This window comes from Pimephales promelas, chromosome 16, assembly GCF_988280905.1.
Source record: "Pimephales promelas chromosome 16, fPimPro1.hap1.1, whole genome shotgun sequence".
Classification (NCBI taxonomy): domain Eukaryota; kingdom Metazoa; phylum Chordata; class Actinopteri; order Cypriniformes; family Leuciscidae; genus Pimephales; species Pimephales promelas.
Window position 1 is genome coordinate 23,997,940 of NC_142784.1, and position 16,622 is coordinate 24,014,561.

The following is a 16,622-nucleotide window of genomic DNA, read 5'->3' on the forward strand; positions in this document are numbered from 1 at the left end:
AAATCCAAAACTCACTTCAGTTTGATTATAATATCCACACAAGTTCGCTTTACTGTTATCAGTATCACAAGCCTGTTTTAAACACATCTAAGCCATTAAAAATGAAAGACGTAATTAAAATAAATGTAAATGCAGAGCATTCAACTACAAATTGCTTTTCATAAATTATTTCTCAGGACAGAAGACATACAGCCATGCAAAATGTAAAGTTAATATGATAACTCCCCCAGATGTTGTGGTCATTAATGGATGACTCAAATATGGTGGTAAATACCATGCTTATAATATGTCAGTGTCTCTAAAACAGAAATATTGGTGTATAACATCAGTTTAATATCTGTGCACCACAGTACAACATAATCTGCTCATGATCCAACTTACAAATCACTTCCTGTATACACACTAAAGATAAAGTCAGGTTAATTCTGCATGTCACACTGACATAAACAGCATAGATGTTACATTTAGACACATCGGATACTGGCTGTCAAAAAGACATTTTTTGAGAAATATGTCCAAAACATGAAAATAAATTAAAACGTGTTTGAACTTTAATATTACCGTAGTGATTTTTCAAGTTCAAATACAGCAACCGTCTAATAGCCACAACAATTAGTTGATTTTGCTGCATCAGAAAAACTGATTTGCCAGACAAGAGAGTGGATGACATGCAGAGTATTTCATCTTAAGCAAAAGCTGAGCATGTTCTGAATAAACTGACAGCATTTACAAATAATAAAAAAAAACACCTGCAAATCGACACCATGTGTTGTCAAATTATATATTCATAGAATTTACATGTCACAACTGTATACAATAAACTTGAACTCTAATGATGAAAGTCCAATCATTTACTCCACAAGAGGGCCACAGCTTTACAAATCCCCACATCATGGTAGTTGAAGTAGCACAGGCCGGCGAAGGTGACGGTCGACAGAACAAAGAGGCCTGCATTAGCCATCTTGATTTTAAAGTCTCCATGAACGTAGTCTGTCAAAACTTGGCCAAGACCCCTGAGGAAAACACAGTTATATGCAAAGCTGTCCTTTTCATACAATGGCACTTATAATGTGTACTAGTGTTAATGATTAATCAGCAATATTTTTTCCCCTCAATGTAATTAATTGAGCTTTTAGATTTTTGACTGATGTTTCAGCTTAAATACAAATTCAAAAGAAATCATCGAAGACATGTAAACTTAGTTTATAAGCCAAACCTATCAGAGGGTTGTTCCATAAAAGACAACACCTGACCTGAACCTAACAACTACAGGGGTTGGATAAAAAAACTGAAACACCTGGTTTTACTACACAATAATTTGTTAGAATGGTGAGGGCCTCATTTTGCATCCAAATACAGCACCAATTGACAGATAGAAGTCCTTCACAGTGACCAGAGGGATTATGAGCCGTTCCTCTTCCAGAACAGTGTCCAGGTCACTATATGATGCTGGTGGACTCGCTCCTCCAAAACACCTCAATAATATTCAGATCTGGTGACTGTGCAGACCATGGGAGATGTTCAACGTCACTTTCATCTTCATCAAACCCTTCTGTCACAAGTCTTGCTGTGTGTGTTGGTGCATGATCATGCGGTTTGAGCATCAGGTGCTCATGATCCTCCAGAAGGGTTTGGTAGTCCTCAGCAGTGTCGTGTCCATCAAATACAATCAGGATTGTCATGATATTGGAGCTCAAACCATCACTGATCCACCCGTGCTTCACTCTGAAGATTGGCCGCCAGGCATATAGATGTGAAACCTCCAACATTGGCCAGTGTTTCAGTTTCATTGTCCAACCCCTGTAAGTTGGGGCTAAAACGGTTTCATAAAAGGTAATTGAAGTTCACACAATCCCACTAATTTGATCCAGGTTTATCTAGTCTAGATAATTGAGTGTGCACGCGTTTCTGAAGCAGCCCTAGAGGTCGATCGTCGATCTACCATCAAACAGCGTATATTTTGTGCTGTTTAATGCGTTGACACGTTTTTTTTTTTCTCAGTGCAAAATTTACATTTCACAGGTATATTCTCCATCTGTAAATGTTAGAAAGTCATGCAAATATTTACATTTTTGCTGCAAACTTCACATTGAACAAGCTTTATACTTAAAATAATATTAAAATTGAACAGAAGTAGCCTTATTCAGAGAAGAATTTAAGAAACCAAATATAATAGAGATACAAAATATAGTTTTGGGTATAGGACCTGTGCCTGTTAAAGATGACTTATACTTATTTAGAATGCTGAGAATTACAGCTTTTAATGCAATAATTTATTTGGGAGAAAGAAAGAATCCCCAGCTTTAAATGATTTGTTAGATTTAGTTTCTAAAGTACACCATGGAGAGGATAACATGAAAAGTATACATTTTGAAAAGATATGTGCAACTCTAAAATCAAAGAATATTCCATTTAATAAAGGAATACATTTTAGCCAAAGAAACTATTTTTATAGAACCCTCCCTCCCTTTTAATTCTAGTTATTTGTTATTTTATTGAATTACTTATTTAAAATAGAATAAATGATATTTAAAGGGACAGTGTAGGTGTTTTTGGGGGATTGCAGTTTTCTAAGGTTCTTCTAATAACCATACAAAATGTACTAGAGCTGCCAAACAAAACCAGAGAGAAATGTATTCATAAATCAATCTAATTAAATGTTGGGTACAAAACATTCAGCCAGTAAGAAAAGAAAACCTGTTGAATATATATTTTCTTTCTTTCTTATTTAATTCTGAATGGCACGTAACTTGGTTCAAGTTCACTTGTGCATTCGTTTTTTGCACTTTTGCACAAATTATTGAAATATGGCATCCTTAGATGGGCTAAAGCATGACAATACAATGATGCTTAATAAAGTTACAGGTGGGTGACATACGAGTAGCCTGATGCATAAAATTAAAAACTGAAAAATTCTGTAAGACTACTCAAACATGCTTAAAAGCCAAGCTGTTACAGCTAATGCTTTACCACATTTACAACTGAATGTAATACATTTTAAAAAGAATGTGTATGTGTACATCAGTGACCCCAGCAATGTAACTAACAGCTTAGCTAAACTTAGAAGTGTGGCTTTGAGTGCTCATGTTCTCATGGCGGTTAAATCCTTGCATGAAGGGTATTACAGCCACCCATAACTTGGCTTTGCAGACACCTTCATTTTGTGTCAGAAACAATTTTATGGAATAATGCAACAGTGTCAAGGTTAATGTGAAACCTCATGTGAAACCTGAATATTTACAACTTACTGTGACAAAATCTACAGATAATTGATCAGTCTTTTTCCCCAACAGTTTCCATTTAAAAAAAAAAAAAAAAAGAGAGATAATAATAGCAAAAAATAAATTCAGTTACCAGTGACCATGTAGAGTAAGGGCAGCTGCTAGAGAGTAGTCAACAGCAGGGCCGGGAAAATAATACGCAGCGGGTGCCATGCCCAGAAGAACTATGCTCAGGATCCGCTCTCCGGTCCAGTGCAAGGAAGCAGCTTTGGACCCAGAGCTCGCTTAAAAAAAAACACAGTAACATGTCAACACCTGCTTCTTCAACAACACATATTCATTCATTATCACTCATTATCTCACATATTCATTAGCCATCACATTTATTGCATGCATTTAATCATCATGTACCCCAAAAGATGAAAAAAATGTTTATTATGTTTAGTCTATAGCTCTGAATTACCAATGTTTTTATTCTCAACCATTCGTCTTTACCAGTGATTATATTATTTGGCGATTCGTCAGATAAAACCGGACACAAATGACAGAAATGTCCATCAATGGAAGGGAAAGAGATTAAAACACTTGTATTCAGATGAAATAAAAAGGCTCTAGTCCAGTCTGACAGTACCATCAACAATATATTAAGCTAATAAAATGAAAGGAAAAGACAAATAACATCTGCCTTGATTTACATTGCAACAAAAGCAAAAATCGGATATAAATCACTAACCATAGTTGGAAGGGGTAGCATGTATCTTTGCGGATAACAAGTATGGACAATCATGATCCTTCTTCTGTATGGCCAAAGGTCTTATGAGGGAAGAAGAGCGAAATAACAGGGCTGTGGAAAGAGACAAGCATAAAAAAGAAGAAATACATGAAAACATACGTAATTAAAAGGAAAAATTTATTCATAATCAAACCTTTTAAGCAATGCATGTAAGAATTTGATGTTAATCTGTAAAGGCAATTCATTTAAAAACATCCCACATAAATGGATAAATTATGAGAATGACTTTTATGTACAGCCTTGAGCCTTGTGTAAGTTAACTAATAAAAATAGATACAGGGACATGACGTTCATTGAAAGTATTATACGCTAATAAAATCCTGTCATACTGTCTTGCTGTGTTCGTTTTTACGAACTACTTTGCATAAATATGAAGTTAACTGATCAGTTTAGAAAAAGAGAAGAGGCACCAAGCTGAAAAATCTGACACAAGTTAGCATGCTAAGGTTAGCCATAAACTACGAGTACGCGTGCTGCGACAAATATGAAACGTCAATGAAGCAATGACTTATTTTATAGTAGACATCAACGCGAACCTATTGTGATATGGCCTGAGGCGACAATAATAACATGAAAAACACAAACTTACGGTTGACACCTCTGTGGCAAACAGAACTTAACCTGACAAGAGCCGCCATGATTCTCACAACCAATCCAAGGTCACTGGAATCACCCGGATATACTAACAGTGACCGTTGTGATGAAATGAACCTTTTCACGCATGAGCTAATAAAGCTAAATAGACTGAATGTATATAAAACTGACTGTCTATGTGTACAACATAACAATACAATTTAATTAAAATCTTAGATATATCATTCAAGTATACATGTGTAAATGTTTTAATGTGTTTAAATTTCCAAATTTTGTCGAGTAACTTGATCTAGTTGGTGGATTTGATATATTTTTAAGACATATTAACAAAATTACCTCATGTTAGCATTAGTTAGGGATGTCATTTAAGCCTCTTATCTGATGCAAAAAAATATATACATTTAGGTAAAATGAATAAATTAACACACTGTTTCCCAAAATAGTAAAACAGATGAACAGAGATGGATTATTACTCATCATCACGATGCCTCCTTCTTAGTGCATATAGTGAAAATGTGCATATGAATAAAAGACAACTTTGGTTTTGTTAGTATACAGTATTTTATTAATCTATATAACACATTTTAATAAACACAGGGACATGACAGATACTCTAAAATTAAGGGACATGACAATAATTGAAAATGTACATTTATTAATGTATTCACCCAACTTTTAAAATTATGCTATTGTATTTTATTATTAAAATTAGGAATATATATATATATATATATATATATATATATATATATATATATATATATATATATATAATAAAATATTAAAATAATAGTACAAATAGATTGCCAGAAAAATCAATAAGGAAATAATATTCCAGAAAAAAAAAATGTAAAAAAAAAACAAAAACATTATGAATAAATGTAATGTTTTGATTGTGTGTTGTTTAGGTGCATTGTTACATTATATGTTGACAGTTTGTAAGATTAACTATTATTTTGAATTATATTGCATTGTACTGTGTCATGATTTCCGCATTTTGTTTAAATAATCACTGTATATTTACATAAAAATCCATAAAAATCCATTAAAAATCAAATCCCACAACTCAATTTACTCATTTAATCAAAAAAAGAGTCATTGGGATTTTTTCATAACTGACCTTTTGCTAATGGTTTCATGGCAGTGGAAAGAACAAATCTGAGTTTAAAGTCATTTTTGAAGTAAAGACAGAGGACAAAATGGTTCAAATTGAAATTAGGCAACTTTAGATTAAAAAAAGTCTTCAATCTATCATTAAACATACCATCATTTTTCGTTTCCTACTTTACATCATTATTTATTTTATCTGATGCTCGCAAACCAGATTTCATGGCAGTCTCAATCCAGCCATGAGGTCTGGCCGTGTGCTCTCCCGCAAAGTGAATCCTCCCCTCATTTTGGACTATAGACACATTATAGTCTCTCATTTGAAAAGGAGTGAAGATAGCAAAGGCACCATGGCTGTAAGGATCTAGTCCCCACTTTTTCACAAAACCGCCGGTGCAGAGCTGGCGGATGTGTTCTCCATGGATCTTTACCAGGTCATTTAAGACCAGAGCCTTCAACTCCTCATCGTCTAAAGTCTGTAGGAGCGCAGCATCATCCGAGGAGGTGTAAGAAGCTAACACAGCCCCGCCTGATATCCCGGGGAACTCATGACTGGGGTAGTGGATGAACCGGGATGGCAGATCTGTGATGCTTTTCCCACCCTTGATGCCGTCATCAATCTCCCAGAACTTTTTGCTGAAACTTAGCACTACTTTTGTGGAGCTGGAATAGTGCACCGACCGCAGCGCTTCCATCTTTTCAGCAGACAGAGGCGGGTTGAAGTCAATAAGGAGTGTTGCTTTGGCTGTGGCCGTCACCAAGACATAATCGGCAGTAATGTTGGTCATGGCGCCGCGATTACGCCAGTCTTGGTATGAAACTGTCACGTTGTCCGGCGTTCGGCTGATGGCCTGGACTTTTGAGTGCAGAAGGACTGTGGCATTTAGCACTGAGTAGAACGCTTCTGAGAATGTTTCAAATCCACCTGTAAATTCAAAATACCTGAAAAAGAGTATCTTTTTTAACTGATATACACTACAGTTCAAAAGTTTGGGGTCGGTAAGATTTGTTTTGGAAAGAAATGAATATGATTATTGAGCAAGGATGCATTAAATGGATCAAAAAGACATTTATAATGTTACAAAATATTTACATGCACGCTGTCCTTTTGAGGGGATTTATGTATCAAAAAATCCTGAAAAATCATGGTTTCCACAAAAATGTTAAGCAGCATATCTGTTATCAAACATTGATCATAATAATTAAAAAAGTGAGCACCAAATCAGCATATTTTTGAAGGATCATATGATGAGTAATAATGCTGAAAATTCAGCTTTACCATCATGGGAATAAATGACATTTTAAAATACATTACAATAGAAAACAGCTAATATTTCACAATAATACAGTTTTTACTGTATTCGTAGGTAACTCTTTATTGTGATGCTCACCCAACAGGCATTCTACTAGGAGTTATAAGAGTATAATACGAGTTAGTAGAATTTGTGTCTTAATTTGTGTATACATTGTGTATTAATTCCTTAATAACATATTTTATTAACTAATAGTGTAAATTAATGTGTTAATTACCAAAATTAGTCAAAGCTATGCACTTCAACTTCCAGTTATCTGCTTTAATCAATCATTTGCAAAGGTATCATTGTGTAATGACTTTACTTGTTGTGGCACATCATTATTTACTAGTCATTTAGTAATTGACTTTATGCACAGCTGCACTACTTCCTGAACTTAAGCCAGCTCCTTGTTTCCTGTCTGCTATTATTGGCCAAACTTGATTAATTCAGGTGTGTCTGATTATTGTTGCCATGACTACTGAGGTCAGGCACACCTGAATCAATCAATTTGACCAATAATGGCAGACAGGAAACAAGGAGCTGGCTTAAGTTCAGGAAGTAGTACAGCTGTGCATAAGGCCAATTGCAGTAATTTGCATGAATTTGCTCTAACAATGAAGGAATTTATGCATATTAGTGTACCTGTATTATCTGAAGTTGAAATACAAGGTTTTGGCTCATTCTGGTAATTAACATTTTAATTAACACTATTAGTTAAAAAAATTAGTTATTAGGGAATTAATCCACAATTACATATTTAATTAATAACAATTTATGTCCTAATACATTACCTTACAGACTCTAAATTGGTTCCTAATGTGGTAATCCTTAATGAATAGCTTAGATAATCATTAGTTACACTTTAATTCAGTATTATCTGTGCATTAGTTAAGCATGAATTAATGCTTATTTTGTAAAGTGTTACCAATAAATGCAGCCTTGGTGAGCATTATTTTGGGGTAACCGTAATATCTTACGTTTCATCGTCTTTTACATCAGACTGGATGTAGAGCATTTCAGTGAGGGCTGTGTAGAAAAAACTGTTCTCATTCAGGACATCACCAATCATCCGCAAAGCTCCTCTACTCAAATTTCCCACATTCACCAAGTACTCCTGTGGCCGATCAGATTTAGAGACATTCAGACATTATTACTTATATCTGGATTTTAAAGAATTTCAAATGCAGAATTGTAATGCAGAGTACAGACATGTTACCTTGACTGAGTATGAATCATATGTGTTCAACATTTTCTCACAGCCCATTTTTTGCAGATCATCTCTTAACTGATAAAGAAGGAAATATAAAATAAACGAGTAAAGCATAAAGGGGGAAAAAATGTAATAAATACCATTATTCTGACTCTGAACAAATATGTGTTTTTGAAAAAATAAAATAGAAAGTTTTTCTTCTCTCACCTTGCCCAATGCCATGTTGAACAGTTGACTGGCATTTTTCCCCCTTTCCCAGTCGTATACGGGGTAGTTCAGTACATCTGGGTTCTGTCTCACGGTGTAGGTTTTATAACGAAATCCGTTTATATAATAGTAAGTGTTTCCGTCTTCCTGCTCAAAATTTCCAAACTTCAGACCAAGCTTGGTTGCGAAATTCAAGAGAATCCTTAAAAGTAAAGTGATATCAATAAAACAAGTTGATCAACACCGTCTTGTGGCCTGCAGCTGCATCTTCTGACCAGCAAGCAAGGGTCATTGTCACTCAGCGTCAGTTTTTGATGACCTCAGTTTCAATCTTTGCACTTTTATCTTTACTCTCATGTGGCTGTGATACAGTTTCACACACTAATGACGGTACTTTCCACCCTAACCTCACATGAGGTGAATAAGAAAAATTAGAAAATTAATTAGAGATTGAAAATATCTTAACTTACTTGTGGAAACTTGGGATCCTCATGGGACCGAGTTCTGCAAACCAGCCCTCTCTTTTGTCCCTATGTGTTACAATTCGTCCACCAATACGGCCACTTGCCTCAATAATTGTCACCTATAAGAGCACAGAAAAAATATCATGCATAAGCAAGAAACGAATAGAAAATACCTGAATAGAGTTAGAAGGCTATGATATTTGGCATATTATGACTTATATTAAATAGAAATGGGATTCTACAACAAAAATGTTCTTGAATAAAATGAAATAATTTAGTGCTTTAGAGAAATCAAGTGCACATTTCGTCTGCTTTTGATTACTTCCTGTTTTTTGGGTTTTTTTTCACATAAGTCACAAAAATTACTTGCTCCCTCAGCATTTTGAGCAATACCATGCCATGAGATTGGAATCGTCATCTTTGAACTAGCAGTTTGCTCACATAAATCATGGGAGTGGTTAGAACAAGGATCGAGACCAGAATTAGGGATGTGTCTACTCGCACATAAAGGGTTAAGGCCGGCAATTTAAAAAGATGCAGTTTTATTCCTGTCATTTAGCACGAAATGTTAAAATATATATTGATCTGCTTTAACATATCCAATTATTTCTGCTTTAACATATCCAATTATTAATTATCTATCAAATGACAAAAAAAAAACAAAACAAAAACACAACAAAACAATATTTGCTTCCTTTTTGTAGCCCACAGTGTTACTAGACCTTATGACCTGCATCCTCCAGAAACTTAGCCGCAGTGAGTCCAGCAGCACCTGCTCCAACAATTATCACATGTTGAGGGGTCTTTGTCGGTGGAAGACCATGTTCTGTTATCTTCAGAAGGTGATCATAATCAGGGTCTTGTAAGCATTGGAAAAGAGGATCATCCGTAGTTCCAACAGCATGGTAGGCAGAAAGCAAGATCAGTGCCACCACCGATACTGCAGAAAACAGTTTGAGAGAAGTTTCTCAAAAGTTTTTAGAAAATTAAATCTATTAGGGTTGGTGCCTATTCTTCTTGCTATAAGGTTTCAACATAGAACATAATAATTTGTCAAAATTAGTTTCGGATAAGTAGTCAGAAAACTGAACAGCAGCAAAAGATGCTTCAAAAGTGCTGTCTAATTCTAAACTATAATGTTAAAAAAATATCCAGTATAGCTGCTGCCTTTGAGTTCTGTTTTCATTTTCCAGAAAAGGTTCCGATTTTTCCATTTACTCAATAGAGGAATATTTACCCACACGTGACAGTGGTTTCGGTTTACTTTCTTATGAATGAGAAAGATATGCTTACATGGCACCCCCTTACGTTAAAAATGAAACAAATTAACCATTGTTTTGCTACACAAACCATATTTTAACCGTGGTATTTGTAGTAAAAATGTCGTTATACAAATGGAAATCAATCTATATATATATATATAAAATGATTTATAGTCAAATTATTTTTCGAAAGGATTGTTTACCACTTGGCTGCTAATTTCACTAATTTGCCAGTGCATTTATCCCTCATTCAGACAAAGCATTTCAACAAATCAAAAGGACATGTTCATCAGGTACTCACAGTATTTATATAGGGTAACGTTTTTAAACATTTTGAACTGAGCGCTCCAGAAGCCGAAGCGCCCTGAGAACGTTCCCTTGCGTAAAGTGGAAACTGAAACCTATGGAAGAACAGAAACAGGCGAGTAAATTATGGAGGAATTTGGGGAGCATAATAAAATGTTTGGTTAAAAGTGATATATCAGTATGATGGTATAAAGTACATACTAATTCAAGCTATAAAGAAAAATCAAAATAATACTCAGACATGCAGTGCATAGCTAATTGAAAGGCTACTCACCTTCATAATGAAAAAAATGTTTCTAAGTGGTCCAAGGCTTTACTTAACCGCTATAGGCCTATCTAGTGTAGCCTAAGTGCTAAAATTTAATTGACCAAAGATGCGAGTCCAGTTACCCTAAATGTTTCCAATGTCTCTCTCAGGATAATGAATGAATCATGTGTGGGCTCCTCTATACTGCAAGGAATATTTTCCCACACAGACTCAAGATTCAACCACACTGAACAAATTAGATTAGTGAGCTTTAGTATTCATTAACATACCTAATTTTCGCCAGAATCAATCATTTCTAACCACTCATTTAGGCAATGACTTTATCCGTCTGGCTATCAGTGCACTGGCTATCAAGCATTCACTTTTTTCTCTTATATTTCTATCAAATTTACTTGTTTTTGCCTCAAAATAACTTTCAAAATCGTACATTCTGTATAGCAAATGGATAATGCATCACTTACCAAAGATCCAGTCACTCGGGACCAGTGGTGGAATGTAACGAAGTACAAATACTTCGTTACTTTACTTAAGTACATTTTTCACGAATCTTTACTTTACTTAAGTACAATAAATAGTGCCTACTTTTTACTTTTACTTCGTTACATTTTGCAGCAATTATTCTACTTTCTACTCCACTACATTTCTACAACTTCTGTTACATTTTCGTTACATTTTCTGATCAGTTTTTCCCCTGCCAAAACGTAATCTGACCGTCCGTTCGTTGCACGTTTGTCTCACCAGTGACGTTTGGTTGCCATAGATACAGTATATCAACCCGGTCACACTAAATGCGTCTCACACGCAGTGTGTTTATCATGCAACTCATACGCGAAAATTTGTTTTTACGTGCATAGGAAACACACCGTGTGTAATATATGTTTGGTTAGGATTATGGCAAGCCAAGAGGTTCAGAATTACACCATAAATGAATCGCGTTTACTGCCAAACATAGTTATTAACATATAGTAAGGATAAGCATGATATTGCCTAATTGCAAGCTTGTTTCAGAAATGGTGACATTTTTTTCCATCATTATTGAACATCATTATAGGAGTAGGCTATTAGGTTGAATGAGTTAGAATTAAATGTTTTATTAATCATTAGAAAATAGACATTAAGATAATAAATTGTTATGCAAGTACTTTTACTTTTAATACTTAAAGTACATTTAAAATAAAGTACTTTTTACTTTTTACTTAAGTATGGTTGTCATTGTGTTACTTCTACTTTTACTAAAGTAAATATTTATCTGGGTATTTGTACTTTTACTTAAGTACTGAGATTCAGTACTTCCTCCACCACTGCTCGGGACCGTTCTGCTGAGAATCTGGTCTGGTTTTATAGGCTATAGAAATCGAAAGAATTCGTGGTGGTGATGCATTAAACCACAAAGTTTCCGAGGTTGACGGGCATGATTGATGTATGCTGAGAAAAAAAAAGGACACATCTTTATCTCCGTCATAATATGCCATTTATGGTGAAGCTATGCCTATCGACAGACTTTTTATTTTATTTATTTATTTTTTGCTCTAGACAGCATATTTATTCATTTTAACCTGGTCCTTCTGTTTCTCGCGGTTAAGATCAAAAGGCTGGTCTATACAAATTCTCCTTTTCCCTCATATCACATGACTTTATAAAGCTGGAACCTGTGTGAACATGTCAAGTCTATTCTGAATCCTGCTTGAGATGCTTTTGACCATGCTTGTAAAATGTGTATGTCACCTAAAAACCTGTTTCTTCTTTCTTAACTTGGCAAAATGCCTAAATAACTGTTTTCATCAAGGTGCTGATTATATAATTAAAGACTCGATAGACGTCTTTACTTTAAATATATATATATATATATATATATATATATATATATATATATATATATATATATATATAACATTTTTCAAGAATCAAGAATCAAGGTGTGTAGTGTAATTATTGTGTAGGCTATTTTCACCTAAAAATCACTATACGACATGATACTGCTCGAGCCCTTTTCTAATTTGGATGGTAATCGACAACAAGTCATTTGTCTTTATGTATCCCTATATTTGAACTGTAACAATAACAGTATAAAATATAATATATAACAATATATATATATATATATATTAACTAATACATAATTTATTGTTTAACATAATTTGGATGAACTGTGCGGGGATAAGGTCATGCAATGACTGCCCCTTCACAATATTGTTGTTGGGCAGGCCTACTTCTCCTATGAGAAGATCCACATCTGCTGAATGTTAGTCATCACATTCTGTTTCATTGAGCTCTCAATAAACACCCTGACACTGAATGTGCTTCTTGTGGCTATATTTCTTTTTCTTTTAAACAGATTTCATTTAGCAGACACTAACCAAGCTTAAACACCACATCCTGTGCTTGCACCAACCTGAAGATAAACATGTCCTGTTTGTATATTTCTATATCTCTTTAAGCTTGGCATATACTGATTATGCAGGTATTTGTTGGTTTCAATGTAGTTTTTAATGAATTATACACTGAACAGAATTACAAACGCAACACTATAGTATTTGCCCCCATTTTTCATGAGCTAAACTCAAAGATCTAAGACTTTTTCTATGTACACAAAAGGCCTATTTCTCTCAAATATTGTTCATAAATCTGTGTTAATGAGCACTTCTCCTTTGTCGAGATAATCCATCCACCTCACAGGTGTGACATATCAAGATGCTGATTAGACAGCATGATGATTGCACAGATGTGCCTTAGGCTGGCCACAAGAAAAAGGCCACTCTAAAAATGTGCAATTTTATCATACAGCACAATGCCACAGATGTTGCAAATTTTGAGGGATTGTGCAATTCGCCTTTTGCTAAACCACGCCTTAGAATGTAGATTGACCAATCACAGTGCAGCCAAGAACGAGCTCCCACAGAGGTCCGACACTTCTTCACAGCTCTCCATTGACTTTCAACACAGGCATCTCATATTTTTGGTCTTGGCAGGCTATTACCGTCGTAGTTTTATCAAAAATATGGCATCTGTAACACAGATACGCGTTTCCCAGAGACGTTGGAGGGGGGTGTCCGTTTTTTCCCTTCCCAAAACCGAAGTCGTCGTGTTTGGATTAAACTGTATGGATGTCCTCAGTCAGCTAAACCCCTCAAAGATCAACAAGCACATCTTTTTTTGCTTCTAACCTTACTGTGAAGTTATAGACCGTTTCATAATGTTTTAGGTTATGATTTCGGTTCTTATACCGGTTGTTGATACGCTAGCACAAGCTGCTAAGAAATACAACGTTATACACATGTAGTCTGTTTGCTTTGTAATAACGATTATAGAAGGGAATAGAGACCTACCCAGCTTTGCATGAACAGTGTTGCTCCCTGATATTGTTAGTCCCAGCCTCCGTCTCGATTAGTAGGATATGCGGTGGTTCATTTTTTGACTGTGACCGGTAACGTTATACTTTGGCCTCTATTTGGAAGCTATTTGTTTCTTGCGTTTCACCTCTCTTGAATATAGCCTTCGAAAGCATATTGTAGCCCCTTTTGTCTACTTCTATTGGACACTTTATTTGCTTTATAAAAGTTTGATAACATTTCAGCAGGAAGAGCTGTCACAGCATAAGCCATGTTGATACCAAACCAGAGCCCAGATAAAGTTTGATGGATGTAGCAACAGTAACTAAGGGCTTAGCCAAAGGTGAATTGGCATGCTGACTGCAGGAATGTCCACCAGAGCTGTTGCCCACCATCATAAGTCGTCTCCAAAGGCGTTTCAGAGAATTTGGCAGTACATCCAACCGGCCTCACAACCGCATCACACCAGCCCAGGACCTCCACATCCAGCATCGTTTCCTCCAAGATCGTCTGAGACCAGCCACCCGGACAGCTGCTGCAACAATCCGTTTGCATCACCAGAGAATTTCTGCACAAACTGTCAGAAACCATCTCAGAGAAGCTCATCTGCATGCTTGTCATCCTGAATATTTATTTTCAGTCATTTCAGAAAATAAATAAACCTAAAGAAAACAGTTTGCTTCATTTCCCTACCTCAGCCTCTGGCCCTTTTGCCTGGTGTTTATTGATGCGGGGGCTTTATTTGAACCACAATTAGACATGTTTATAGAGGAGGGATGTCTTTATGCAAGGCATGTTCCTGTCACTGTTTATTTGAACTTGTCACCCTTTATTTATCCTCACTTCAAACTCCTCCACCACAGATGCGTTCGTGACGTCACGGTGAGCGCGCAGCCTGCAGTGGTTTCACAGATGAACGCTTCAGAGAGCGTTCGTTTGCTCAATGAGCTGCTCTCTTTAACCTGTATTTGTCAGAAGAATTAAGCTCTGATTAATTAAACACGCATACGCCAAAATAGTGACTCTGATAGTAGATCATATTCATAAGTGCCATTTTTGCCAGCTTTGTTATATAATAAAAGTTTGTGTTTACAAAAGATATGTGTGTAGGCTACTATATATCATGCATGTATTTATTTAAGAAATTTTTGTGTGCATATATTGTATACATTTATTTATAATTTATGTTATATATAAATATTTTCTATATAAACGGAGAAAGATCGCTCAACTGATGCGGTGGACACTGGAATGGTCGCGATCAAGCACATGAGGGCATAAAGCTGACATTTACTGACATTGCTTATGCACACGCTCACAATCCGCCGTCATCTTTAGAATATTGTCTTTGAACTTTTTGCGCTCGCTCTGTATATTTCTATGGCATCGCTGTCGAGGAGTTATTAGCTGGTGAAGTGGATTTACTTATTGTAGAGTTAAAGTCCCCGTGAACCGGAAGTTGCAAACGATTTTTCTCCAGTGCTGTGACGTATTTCCAAGTGAAACGGAATATTGAACAGAGGGCAGGGTTTTACTCTAGCGCTCCTCCTCTCCATCTCTCGCTCATAGCAAACTAACGGTTTGAGGGGAGTGGTTAAGCGTTTCCCCACCCAAACTGTGAAACCTACGTCATCAGAAAAAGAAACCGTTCCAGACCGGAAGTAACTTTTCAGATTTTGATTAAAGATTACTAAGGTAAAACATTTTTTTAATATATATTCACTTGCACGGATTAATTGTTCACCACAAGACTAGTAATATGCGCTAACAAAGTAAATAGGTTCAATTTTGATTTCACGGGGACTTTAACAAAAGTTATCATGAGCATTTTAATGTTTATCATAATCATTGTAAAGTAGATGTCTTAACACATATCGACCGGGATTTTTTTTTACGAGGAGTTCATTCATACAGTATGCAAGATCGCTGTGAAAATACAGACCGGAAGTCAAAAGACAACGAGCGCAGTGCTGAAAAGGGGCGGGGCTACACATCGCTGCCCCCTGGGGCGTTCATGGCTCTGGGAGTTCTGTCACTGCGCATCAAAATTTGATTGGCTAATGAAACACGTCAGTCAAAGTTAAGATCAAATGGGAAATGGCAGCTTCAACGGAGCTAGCTATTCTTTATTATTATTATTTTTTTTTGGCTAGCTATTCTACTAGTGCTGGCCCACGGAGCTGTGATGCTTAGATGACCATAGGCTTATATGGAAAATCCAGCTCAGCCTCAACAAATTAACCATATTATTTCAGGAAATATAATCGTAAAAATGAAAAAAAAAAAAAAAAAAAAAAAAAAAAATATATATATATATATATATATATATATATATAAATACATGAATTAAATATTATATTATATTATATTTTGACAGGGCCAGCAGAGAAGGCCCTGATGGCCCTGACAGCCCACCACTGTCAAATTATTATTAAAATGTTATCAAATTGGGACTGAAAAAGGTCTAAATCGTAATGCTGCAGCTTCCCTAATCCACCAGCAGATGTCTCTCATGTCTCATTTTACTTTTTCACCTTCATTATAATATGTGCTGTACTGGCTTACT

The 16,622-nt window shown here is 35.6% G+C and overlaps 2 protein-coding genes and 1 long non-coding RNA gene across 6 annotated transcripts in view; all 3 read right to left on the reverse strand.

The window, feature by feature from the left end:
- Positions 1-31: 31 nt before the first annotated feature.
- Positions 32-4,744, reverse strand: sdhdb (succinate dehydrogenase complex, subunit D, integral membrane protein b). Its single transcript, XM_039671115.2, has 4 exons — positions 4,604-4,744; positions 3,955-4,065; positions 3,355-3,505; positions 32-1,013 (listed from the first exon to the last, which is right to left on the reverse strand). Exons 1-4 carry the CDS (start codon positions 4,650-4,652, stop codon positions 848-850), a joined length of 477 nt encoding a protein of 158 aa, XP_039527049.1. The 5' UTR covers positions 4,653-4,744; the 3' UTR covers positions 32-847.
- Positions 4,745-5,741: 997 nt separating this feature from the next.
- Positions 5,742-11,281, reverse strand: il4i1 (interleukin 4 induced 1). The gene is made up of 8 exons (XM_039670995.2): positions 11,189-11,281; positions 10,455-10,554; positions 9,614-9,831; positions 8,898-9,010; positions 8,428-8,629; positions 8,227-8,295; positions 7,988-8,124; positions 5,742-6,657 (listed from the first exon to the last, which is right to left on the reverse strand). The coding sequence occupies exons 1-8, from the start codon at positions 11,261-11,263 to the stop codon at positions 5,889-5,891; spliced, it is 1,683 nt and encodes a 560-aa protein (XP_039526929.2). The 5' UTR covers positions 11,264-11,281; the 3' UTR covers positions 5,742-5,888.
- A 745-nt stretch (positions 11,282-12,026) lies between these two features.
- The window catches only part of LOC148973357 (uncharacterized), a 115,093-nt gene continuing 110,497 nt past the window's right edge, over positions 12,027-16,622 (reverse strand). For 3 of the 4 annotated variants that reach the window (XR_016146885.1, XR_016146882.1, XR_016146884.1), the window contains 3 exons: positions 14,750-15,018; positions 14,054-14,633; positions 12,027-12,152 (listed from right to left, as the gene is read on the reverse strand). This is a non-coding gene — a long non-coding RNA (uncharacterized LOC148973357). The remainder of the gene's footprint in view (positions 12,153-14,053; positions 14,634-14,749; positions 15,019-16,622) is intronic. The other variant, XR_016146883.1, reaches the window with a different exon arrangement.